Genomic DNA, 12,019 nt, shown 5'->3' with positions numbered 1-12,019 from the left:
AGTTTGACGAGGGTCTTGAGCTCTTACAGCATCAGTTGTATAATCAAAAAGTCCACGCATGATGAATAGCTCCTGTCTTAGTGAAACCTTTGATCTTTAGTGCCCATACTTTACCATTGACGGCTTCCGCTGTGAGCTGCTTTGTTGGACCTTGGACAAATCGCTGAAGCCTGACTTAAACCAGACGTCAAAGCAACTTCTTTGAGCCTGATGTAAGAACTAGAAACTACAAGGCCCAAAGCGAGCCATGGCCAGTATATTGCAAGACTGCCAACGTAGGAAAGTGGAATGCTCAACATAAGAATTCATTGCCAGGGGCGGGGGGACTGACATCAAAGGCAGCAGAAGCCAGCATGGGAGTGTTATGGATTCAGAGCCATAGACTTATGGGTTGATTTCCACTCTTCTCATCCACCATCTGTTCACGTATTGCCTTCAACAGTCTCCTCATGCTCGCCAGACTTCATCATAACGCCCAGCCTACTCAGGCCTTCCAACACAGATACACCGTGTTACGCCCATACTCCCATTATGAACACCTGACGGCCAACTCTTAGGAGTGAACAGCATGTCTGACCCATTGCTCTACACAATCGGCTGGATATGCGCCATCGTCCCCGAGTTCGTCCCAGCCCGGCTGTTTCTCGACGAAGAACACAAAGATCCAGTCTCCGTTTCGAAACACGACAGCAACTCGTACAAGCTGGGACGCATCGGAAAGCACAACTTTGTGATCGCCGTCCTTCCCCATGGCGAATACGGCCTGAACTCGGCGGCGACCGTCGCGCGGGACATGCTGCACACATTCAAGAATGTCAAGGTCGGTCTGATGGTTGGTGTCGGCGGGGGGGGCTCCCAGCACCAAGAACGATATCAGGCTGGGCGACATCGTCGTCAGCTCTCCGGGAGACGGACATGGCGGCGTGTTTCAGTACGACGTTGGCAAGTCTCTCCATAGTGGCAGGTTCCGTACCACGGGTTTCCTGAATAAACCGCCAACTGCCCTCATGACCGCCCTCAACAGTCTGATCAGCGACATCGAAATCAAAGGCAACTGGCTCGGAGACGTTATCAAGAAAGCTCTAAGAAGCAAGACTCTGAGACAGAAGTACGGCCGACCAGATCCCGAATCGGACAAGCTGTTTCGCAGTGAGATCGCATATGATGCGGACAAGACGCTAACCGACCACGACCCGGAAGATTTCGTGAAGCGGCCGAAACGCGATGAGGGAGAGGATCAGGTCATACACTACGGACTGATCGCGTCTGCGAACCAGGTGATGAAGAACCCTTGCAAGAGAGACGCCCTAGCCGCGGAGAAGAACGTGCTCTGTTTCGAGATGGAAGCCGCTGGGTTGGTGAACCATTTCCCCTGCTTGGTCATCAGGGGGATTTGCGACTACTCGCATTCTCACCAGAACAAGCAGTGGCAAGGCTACGCCGCCATGGCGGCGGCAGCGTATGCGAAAGCGCTGGTGTGTCGGCTTCAGCAGAGCAGGCTTGAACATGAGAGAAGGATTCTCGAGATTCCTCAGGTCGTCTCTTTATGTAAGTAGATCTGAGAATGAAGGTTCGAGAAGGGTTTGAATAAAGCGTTTTCTGACGACCCCAGTGGAAAATGTCAAGCAAGGCGTCTCTGAGATCAAGACTCGGGTCGACCATGCCATCCTCGGCGAGTTATCCGTCGCCGCCGGCGCCGAATACGATACGCATCACAACGAACACGACCCGACCTGCCACCCGAAAACAAGAATCGACATCATACACGAGATTGAGCGCTGGGCCAGCGACGCCGCTGGTCCACGAATGTATTGGCTGAGCGGGATGGCCGGTACCGGAAAGTCAACCATTGCTCGAACGGTGGCCAGGAAGTTTGACGACATGCACATGCTCGCGGCATCTTTCTTCTTCAAACGAGGTGAGATCGATCGCAGCAGAGCGTCGTTGCTCTTCAGCACAATCGCCAGACAGCTCGTCAGTCACCGACAGGAGCTGTTACCTTTTGTGCTGGAAGCGATCAGAAAAACAGACAATATTTCGTCCAAGAGCACCAGAGAGCAGTTCAGCAAGCTCATTCTCGATCCGCTTCACAAGGCCCGCACTGGGCAGCGTGGAAAGCCAAAGATGCTGCTGGTCCTAGACGCCCTCAACGAGTGCTCGGCTGAGAAGGACATCGAAACGGTTGTGCCTCTTCTCGCAACACTCGTCAAGTGCGAGGGCTACGACATCAAAGTGTTCGTCAAAAGTAGACCAGAACTTGCTATCCACTACGCTTTTGACCGAACCAAAGGTTTGCATGAGGAGATCCAGCTGCACAGGGTATCGCAGGATACTATATCGCATGACACAGGGGTTTTTCTTCGCGACGAGTTGGCACAAATCAAGAAAGCGTGGAACACGAGATACCCCGAGTGCTCTTCCCGGCACCTGAGTGTCGGCTGGCCTGGAAACGATAACCTTGAAGTTCTGGTCCAGATGACAAACCCCTTGTTTATTTTTGCCGCGACCGCGTGTCGTTTCATCCGAGACCATCGCTACGGAGATCCAGACCAACAGCTCTCAACTCTGCTCCGAGCTTCGAAAGAGAGTGGTGTGAACGACAAACTCGGTCCGACATACCTCCCGGCCTTACGGCAGTTCAGAGACGGTCGAACGGGCCTCGAGAAGGAACAGATGCTGCTACGGTTTCGACAGATCGTTGGCACAATTATCCTGCTCGAGGAGTCTCTATCCATCGTATCGATAGCAGGCTTACTAGGCGTTGAAGAGAGAGAGGTTGAGCGCGTTTTGGGTCTTCTCAGTTCAGTGATCGACGTTCCTCGGAGCCCAGACTCGCCAGTCTCACTCTTTCACTTGTCGTTCCGCGAGTTCCTCCTCGGATCGGGGGCAGAGGACTTTGCCATTGAGTGTACTGCGGCACATCGGCAAATTACGCTCGGGTGCCTAGACCTGCTTTCTAAGAGGCAGCCATTGCGGTAACGTCACATACCCACTTTCCGACCACCCCCCCATTCCGACCACCCAAAAAAGAGGGCATTCCCACCAACACCAGTATGTTCAATTAACTATTAACTGCACCTAGATGCCACCACAATACAGCTTTCAGCTTCACTGGGTAAATCAGACTCGCTGGATCTATCTGTAATATCCTCTTTTTCGCCAGCCTCAATTTGGGCCTTCTGGATGTCCTTGATGTTGGCGAACTTGGTGTTTGGATCCAGCTGGACTGCCCTCCTTTTTCTTACTGCAGTATTGGCAACCTAGGCCTGCAGAAGCTCCAGCTTGTGCTAGGCAGCTGCCAACTGATAAGCCTGCTCACTAAAGCCTTTTTTTACCTTCCTAAATAGGAGGCGTTGAGTAGAAGCGTGATTTTCCAGCTCTGTAAATAGCTTCAGTTGGCCAGCCAGATCCTTCATCTTCTTTGGCGTTGACCATGCCACTGCAGACGACGCAGATACCCATCCTTCAGCTTCTTTACTTCCAGCCTGCCCTTGGCTGCCCTTAGACTGCCCTTTGCAGGCCTGATCTGATGGCCCTGGTGTTGATGGGAGCAGCAATGGGCTCATAAGGGGTTTGGCCACAGAGACAGGCCATAGGCCAGTATATTTCCAACCACTTTGGATGTTCTGCATCGTCAAGCCTGCCAGACAAGCCTTCTGATAACAGCCTATAAAGTTTCTCTTGCCTACAATAGTAGAATTATTCCACTAACTGAGGTATCTAAGCTCCTTCCTATAGGCTGCCTTTACAGGGCCAAAGACTAACTGGTTAAGTAGCTGAAGGACATAGGAGGTGTGTAGAGGTAAGAATAACAAGTGGATGTTATTAATATAGCAGAGCTACATAAATTTAGTCGTTGTATGACTCCTATGGCCATCAGCAACCAGTAGTCTAGCCTCCTCCTTACCCTAAGGGAGGGTCTAAGGGATAAAGACCTTCTGCAGCCATTCAACTGCAGTGTCGTCTGTAGTCCATCCATTTTCTGTTGCAGTAAACTGCCATCCTTTATAAGGGCCAAGATCTAGAGGAAACCACTGCTGCTGGACTGTCTTGCCCTTATATATAATAAGGGGATTCAGGGCATAGCCTATAGCAGAGATGCATTCAATGATAGACACCCATGCCCTTAATCCAGGCTGTTTCTTGCGGACAGACTTCGTCTCAGCCATCCCCAGCACCAGCCCATTAGATCCCTAGCCCTCAAGGATACCAGTCTCATCCATGTTATATCTGTTGGCTGGTTTGATGCCCTTGATCTCTGGTATGGCGAGGAGTTTGAACCAGTCCCTGATGACCTCAGTAGATGCTCCATTAACACGTCTAGAGTCAACAGGGCGACTTCTCTAGACCTTGATTGATGGGTTTCTTCTTTTGAATCCTTAGATCCATTGCTTTCCTAGAGGATCTGTATCCCCCATGGCATGAAGGATCCTTTCTGCGAATACCTTCACTTGCTGATGGGTTGGAGCAAGCCCAAGGGCATGCTGGATTCGCACCCATTCAGCAAGCTTAGCCTCCTGATCAATAGAGAGCCTCTGGTAGTCTGCAAAGGCAATATCCCTTGGTTGGGTGCCATGCAGACGGTCTCGGAGGGTAGTCTTTGGGATGCCATACTCAATGGATGCCTTCCTTAGACTCATACCCTTTCCTACAGCCTCAATAGCCTGATTGATCTCATATTCGGTATACTGCCCTATTGGGGTTAGAATAAAGCGTATGCAAAAAATGAGGTGATTTGGATGAGTGGTGAAAATGTTGTGATAGTTAGAAGTAGGAGGAGGTGGGAGGTTGGATGTGGCGGTGAGGCATTTTTGGGTGGTCGGAATGGGGGGGTGGTCGGAAAGTGGGTATGTGACGTTACAATATGTGCGGCATGAAACCAGGAGATCGCCGTTCTGGACTGTCCCAGCAGGTGATCCAAACGCAGCTCCCGGCACATGTACGATACGCTTGTACGCATCTTGTACATCATCTGGAGCAAGCCAAAATGAAGGTGAAAGACAACGACGAGTTCCACCAGTTTATCAAAGTTCATCTTCTCCACTGGCTCGAGGCTCTCAGCATTCTGGGTCAACCGGGAAAAGCGATTGATTTAGCCGACAGATTAGTGAGAGTAGTTGAGGTACGTGAAGAAGGCTTGAGTCAGTTGACGATAGTGTTGAGTGGTTCGCTAACAAATCTCGGAAGCCCACCTCCCGTGAGGTGTTCGACTTTCTCCAGGATTCAGACTCATTCGCTTTCAACCACATGTCGACCTTTTCCCAATATCCCCTCCAGTTGTATTGGTCCGCACTGTCATTTTCACCAACGGCAAGCATAGTACGGCAGACGTTTCACGATTGCATCCCGAAATGCATCGCTTTCCAAACATCGCACGAGACATCCTGGCCTCCTCTGATACGCTCAATGATTCCAGAGGGCGACCCCGAAGTAGACTATAAGGAGTTGAAGATTTCGTCTCTGGCTGTTTCTCCCGATTCGAGTCTAGTCGCAGGCGGGTATCATTACAACATGATTCAGATTTGGTCAATGTCGACCGGCGAACCTTTGCACAGGATCTTTCTCGACACTATTGAAAATGACGACAACGGGCATCAATGCCATTCCGTCTCAATTCTCGTCTTCTCAGGAGACTCGAAGCACTTGATAACAACATCTTTTCAAATGCAATGTTTCCACATCTACAAGACAGAATGCGGGTCGCTTGAACGCATCATTTCCAATATGGACGGGGATGTGTGCCATATCGACGCGTCCCTGGAAGGAGACATTTTCGCCTCGGCGCACGAGGCCGGTGCCGTTGCTCTGTGGTCCATATCGACTGGGAAACGACTTCGATTGCTACTGTCGCCAGCCAACAGCATCGCGGAAAGCCCCACGACAACAAGTCCCGAATATGTTGGGTTTTCAGCAGATTCTCGATCCGTGGCAGCGATTTTCTTCAATGACGATGAAACCTGCATCTGGGATACGACCACTGGTCACCTCGTTCGGACCATCCAACGCAACAAGCCCTACATAACGTCACATACCCACTTTTGGAACACCCCCCCATTTGGAACACCTAAAAATGAAGCTATCCTAACAGCACTACTATCTTTAATTAATTACTGATTAGGCCTAGATGCTACTACAATACAGCTTTTAGCTTTACTAGGGTATTTAGAGTCGCTGGATTTATCTGTAATATCCTTTTTTTTGCTAGCCTTAATTTGCACCTGCTGGATGTCCTTAATGTTAGCAAACTTAGTGTTTAGATCTAGCTAGACTGCCTTCCTTTTCCTAACTGCAGTGCTTATAACCTTAGCCTGTAGAAGCTTTAGCTTATGCTAAGCAGTAGCTAGCTTATATGCCTGCTTACTAAAGCCTTTTTTTACCTTTATAAACAGAAGGCGTTGAGTAGAGGCATTATTATCTAGCTCTATAAATAGCTTTAGTTAGCTAGCTAGATCCTTTATCTTCCTTAGCGTTAACTATGCTACTGCAGATAATGCAGATACCTATCTTTTAGCTTCTTTGCTTCTAGCCTGCCCTTAGCTGCCCTTAGACTGCCCTTTGCAGGCCTAATCTAATAGCCCTAGTGTTAATAGGAGCAGCAATAGGCTTATAAGGGGTTTAGCTATAGAGATAGGCTATAGGCTAGTATATTTCTAACTACTTTAGATGTTCTGCATTATTAAGCCTGCTAGATAAGCCTTCTAATAACAGCCTATAAAGTTCCTCTTACCTACAATAGTAGAATTATTCTACTAACTAAGGTATTTAAGCTCCTTCCTATAGGCTGCCTTTAGAGGGCTAAAGACTAACTAGTTAAGTAGCTAGAGGATATAGGAGGTGTTACGGTCGGCTTTCTGTGGTAGTGTCTATTAGCAGAAGCTGAGGCAACAAAGCTGGGGAACAGTGCTATAAGTCGTGCTGAAAGGATCAGGTCTTCAGAGGATATAGTAATCAGTTGTATACTTAACAAAGGGTTGTAACATTAGTTACTAGTAAAGGGTGCTAAGAGTATCTAAGGGGATAATTACAAAGTTGATTGCTAAAGAGCTATAGAAGGTAATCTATCTATGTAGAATAAATATCCTTATATCCTATTCCTTTTGTTAGTATCCCTAAGGTCCTATTAGTATCTTGGCGGAGTGATTAAGTGTAGTAGGTCTAAGGTGAGCTGCTTACTTAGTAATTACCTTAAGTAATCACCTTATCTCTTAATCACTTTCTTATTATTATGTAACCTTCTATTGTTCTTCTGTTCTAATCTGTAAGCACTGTTAGCATGCATATAAAGCGTGCTGTCCCCTGTTTCCTTACAAGGGGTTGTTCCAGGTAGTTATATTAACCAACGTTTTTTAGGTTGTAACATCAGGTCCCTCCTCCAAAGGTCTAGTCCCTTAGACCTATATAGGTAAGTAGGTTCCTGTTGTAGGGTGTGTTTAGTTGTTCTTCCTTTCTTCATCCTTTTCTCCATTATATTAGCGTTTAACGTAGCAAGCCTAGAAAGTCTTCCTAAGAAGGTAAAGTCAACAAAGCGTCGTCTTGCTGATTCTCTAAAGATTTGTGGTCAAGGCATTGAAATTAATATGCTGTGCAGTAATTGTTGTTCTAAGGGGATTTATTGCAAAATGCTTGTAGGTTACTTAAAATGCTACAAGTGTATTTATTAAGGTTGTCCTTACAATAGAGACAATAATGCAATTTGCAAATGTAAGTTTCTATTAATGTTTTCTAATTGTGTTGTTTTCTAATGGTAGTAGTAGATTGTCTGTTGAATAAAGCAGATTGTTTGGATAAGGCTGAGGAGCAAGAGGAAGCGTTGCTTTGTTAAAAAGCTAAGATATTGCAAAAACAAGCAGAAGTTTTTTGTTAGGCTTAGGCTAAAATAGATAAGTCTCTAGCGCAGCTAGATCGTCTGCGTAAGGAGAAGCATATAGTGTTCAAGAAGGGGCGTAAGGCAGCAAAAGAATGGCCTGTAGACCCTATTATAGATCCTGTTGTTAAGGCTACTTATGTAGTTTAATTAAATAGTAGTTAGGGTGCTGTAGACTTATTGTTTCTTCCTTTTAGGGATGCTAGTAATTTATTCTGGATGTCTAGGGGCGTTGGCGACCTGTTTTCTGACTTTCCTAAGCTAGTCCCTGCTGCGCCTAAGCGTTGTAGAAGTCCTAGAGCAGCTGCTAGGAGTGCTGGAGGTTCTTAACTGGTTCCTATAAGTTGTCTTTATGTCTGTAGCCTTTCCATTTAATAAGATATTCATCATAACTATCTTTGTTCCTGTAGTCAATAATTCGTTTGACTTTGTACTCTGGTTTGTTAGGTTCTATAATGATGCAGTCTTTGGTGTGTGATCTGCGTAGTGCTGGTTTAAGTAGTGTAATGTAAAAGACTAAGTGGATTTTCATTGTATTAAGTAGCTTTAGTTTGTAGTTAACTAGTGAGACCTTTTTAAGGATTTTAAAAGGTCTAAGTTTTTTGTAGTCTAACTTATCGCTAGGTTGCTTGGTTTTAATGTTTTATTATATAAGGTAGGCGCTATCTCCCTCTTCTAAGGATGGTCCTCTAATCCTTAAAGTGTTAGCGTATTTCTTTATTTGTTCTCTAACAAATTCTAAATCTTAGGAGACGTTTGTCTAGATTTTGCGTATTTTGTTGATTTTAGCTACAGCCTTTAGGGCCTATAGTCCTTTGCGTGGTTCTCTGTGTGCTGTAGGTTTAAATCTATAGTTTAGGTAGAATAGGGAGTAGAGAGTGCTTTCTCTAACTGCGCTGTTGTAGGCAAACTAGGCTGTAGGTAATAATAGTACCTAGTTGTCTTAGTTGTAGTTAATATAGCATTATAAATACTATTTAAGTATCTAGTTAATTTATTTAGTCTAACTATTAGTCTACAGGTAAAAAGAGGTTAATAGTTTGTAGTCTATACTAAGTTGCAAAATCAGAGATTTCTAAAACTTTAAAGTAAACAGCTTGTCTCTATCTAACACAATTTCGTTAGGTAGTCTGTAGTTGCTAATAATGTATTTCAAAAACGTATACGCAAGGTCTTCTGCTATGCTTGCTTCCAGGTATAGAATAAAGTAGGCGTATTTAGTAAGTTAGTCCACAATAACCAAAACGCTATTATAATAGACCTTTATAAGTAGTTCTCTTAACTTTAGTAACTTAACAATAAAGTCTAAAGAGATTAAGTGCTATGCTGCTAGTAGTACTAGCAGTAGCTAAATAAGTCTATAAAGTTTATATAGACTGTTCTTGCTTTTCTTGTAAGGTTTGTAATCCTAGATTGCATCTGCAACATCTTATCTTATTACTTACTAGTTGTAGTGTTGTTAAATTTGTTTCTAGGTCTTAGTAACTCCTTAGTGACCGTATGCTTGAGCACTGTAAATCTCTCTAATCATCTTATGCGTCATTTTGTTAGTCGTACCAACCATAACTTATCTAGCGATTATAAGTAGTTTCTATACTAGGACAAGGTCTCTATTCTTATCTGTTTTAAGGATGACTTGTGTTTCCTTAGGGATAGGAACTTTGTGATCCGTCCTTCTGCTAAGAGCGTTAGCTCTGCTATTATTAGTTCCTTTCCTGTAGATAATCCAGAAGTTGTATTCTAAGAGGAATTCTAACTATCTAACTTGTCGTTTGTTTAGGTTTTTAGATGTTGTAAAGTATGCAAGGTTCTTGTGATCTGTGTACACAAGAACTTTGTGTTTTGTACCAGATAGTTGTAGTCTCTATTTATAAAATGCTTTAATAATTGCCATAAGTTCTTTGTTGTAGATCTAGTAGTTTAATTCTAGTCTGCAAAATGCTTTTAAGAAGAAGGCACAAGGGTGTAGTCTTCCTTCTTCATTGCATTAACTAAGTTATCCGCCTATAGCAAAGTCAGAGGCGTTAGTCTTAACTTCAAAAGGTTTGTTTAGGTCAGGGATTTAAGTAATAGGTTCTAAGCTGACCTGTTGCTTGACTTTCTTAAATGCGTCGTTGCATTCCTTTATCCATTTAAACAAGGTGTCCTTCTGTGTGAGGTTCTAGATGCATTGCACGTTTCCTACGTAATTTTTAAGGAATCATCAATAGAAATTAACAAATCCTAGGAACAATTAGACGTCTTTAACGTTTTAAGGTGTAGGCTAGTCCCTAACTGCCTGTACTTTCTTTGCTTCCATCTCAATTTATCCTAGTGTAATAGTGTATTCTAGAAAATCGACTTTCTTGCTGTAGAATTTGCATTTCTCTGCTTCTACTAGTAACTTAGCGTCTTAAAGCTTCTAAAGGACTTTGTGTACGTGTTCCTTGTGTAGCTTAAGGGTAGGTAAGAAGATAAGGATGTCGTTAAGGTAGACAACAACAAAGATGTTAATAAATTCGCTAAAGATGTAGTTAATTATTATCTAAAAGGTAGCAGGTGCATTAGTAAGTCTAAAGGGCATAATAAGGTACTTAAAAAGTCCTTTGTGTATTTAGAACGCTATCTTTTATTCTTTACCTTCCTTTATTCTAATTAAGTTATAGGCTCCTTTAAGGTCTAAGGCTATAAACTACATTACTCTATGTAGCAAATCTCAGAGTTCTAAGATAAGTAGTAGCAAGTAGTAATTCTTCTTTGTAATACTATTAAGCTGTTAGTAGTCAATACATAGTTGTAGCTTGCTATTCTTTTTTAGCACAAACAGGATTAGATATCCTGCTAATAATTTAGAAGGTCTAATGTATCCCTTCTTAAAGTTCTTATTAAGGTACTTATTAAGTACCTTGCGTTCTGTTTCATTTAGTCTATATATTAGATGGAACTTTAGGTAGGATCCTTTAATAAGAGGAATCTTATGATCGTAAGGTCTATGCTCTAGTAAGCCTGTTTCTAATTCTGGGGCAAACAGCTTTTCGTACTTCCGGTACTCCTCTGGAATAGCTAGGAGTGGATCTGATCCCTGATCTGATGCTGCTGGGGCTACCGTCTTGGAAGGCTGTATCTCCTGGAGGTAGGCTACGTATTGTATTTGTTGTATAATGTTATTAAGAGGTGCTCTAAAGGATTTATTTAAGGCCTAACTCTTGCAGCGCTGCTTAGTAACTAAATCTAACTATTAGAGTTAGCTAGTTCTCTAATCTATTTATAGGTTATGCTTCTATAACTATATAATTCCTAAGATAACGTTAATGTCTCCTATTTCTGTAATGTTAAATTGGAGTTCTTCTTTCTAGTTATAAACTTGCAAAGGGAGGTGCACTGTCTCTAAAACAATAAGTCCGCTACCGTACTCGACTTGTTCTCCTTCGACCGTCCGTAACGCGTACAGGCGTTCTTTCTTCTGCCATGGTATCTGTCGTTCATTCACCAATCTAGGCGAGATGAAGTTTCCTTGGGCGCCGCTGTCGATGATTGCGCGCGTCTGTTGTCCTTGGATCTCGATGTCTAGGTCAAAATGTGCTGCATCGTAGGTTGTACATAGGGTCTTGTGGTTTGTTGCCGTACGTTGCCCTTTTGTCGTAGGCGTCTTTAGTTTTTTGACTGTTGAGTCCCTTTCTTCTGTGCCTTCTGCCAGGCCTGCGCCTTAGCTTTAGAGTAAATAAGGCATTCGTCGTGTTTGCATTCTTGCCATCCCTTGTCGTCATTGTAGCACAACATAGGGTATTTAGGGTCTAAGGCAAAGGTTGCAATGTTTCCTTCCTTATAGTATTGCATTATCTAGAATAGGAGTTATCTGCATAGGTAGACATCCTAAATAGGTTCTTCTATGTATTATTAAGGGTAGAAGTAGAACTTCTTCTTACCCTTTCTGTGTGTCTTGCAGTTGTTATCTAGACATTCTGCCTAAAAGAGGTCTACGTAGTCCTTGTAGTTAGGGTTTAGTAGGGGGTGGTCTTTAGGTATAAGTAGTGTAGGTAGATAGTTCTTCTTGTACGCTGTCCTATAAAACTAAACTAACTAGTTGTTATCCTTAGGGTAGATAATCTAGTATTCTTGTTGTTTTAGGGGTTTTAGGTTTTCTTCTTTAGAGCTAGATGCAATGTAGGTCTTGTA

The 12,019-nt window shown here is 43.8% G+C and overlaps 2 protein-coding genes across 2 annotated transcripts; both read left to right on the top strand.

The window, feature by feature from the left end:
* Positions 1-568: 568 nt before the first annotated feature.
* CDEST_14945 (Putative NACHT nucleoside triphosphatase, P-loop containing nucleoside triphosphate hydrolase) lies at positions 569-2,979 on the top strand (the record flags this gene model as incomplete). Its single annotated transcript, XM_062931101.1, has 3 exons — positions 569-820; positions 867-1,548; positions 1,613-2,979. The coding sequence occupies 3 exons, from the start codon at positions 569-571 to the stop codon at positions 2,977-2,979; spliced, it is 2,301 nt and encodes a 766-aa protein (XP_062787152.1).
* Positions 2,980-4,864: 1,885 nt separating this feature from the next.
* Positions 4,865-6,173, top strand: CDEST_14944 (Putative quinoprotein amine dehydrogenase, beta chain; the record flags this gene model as incomplete). The annotated part of the gene is made up of 2 exons (XM_062931100.1): positions 4,865-5,122; positions 5,203-6,173. The coding sequence occupies 2 exons, from the start codon at positions 4,865-4,867 to the stop codon at positions 6,112-6,114; spliced, it is 1,170 nt and encodes a 389-aa protein (XP_062787151.1). The 3' UTR covers positions 6,115-6,173.
* Between the last annotated feature and the right edge of the window lie 5,846 nt (positions 6,174-12,019).

Source organism: Colletotrichum destructivum, chromosome 10 (assembly GCF_034447905.1).
Source record: "Colletotrichum destructivum chromosome 10, complete sequence".
Classification (NCBI taxonomy): Eukaryota; Fungi; Ascomycota; class Sordariomycetes; order Glomerellales; family Glomerellaceae; genus Colletotrichum; species Colletotrichum destructivum.
This window is presented reverse-complemented; position numbering and strand designations above follow the sequence as displayed.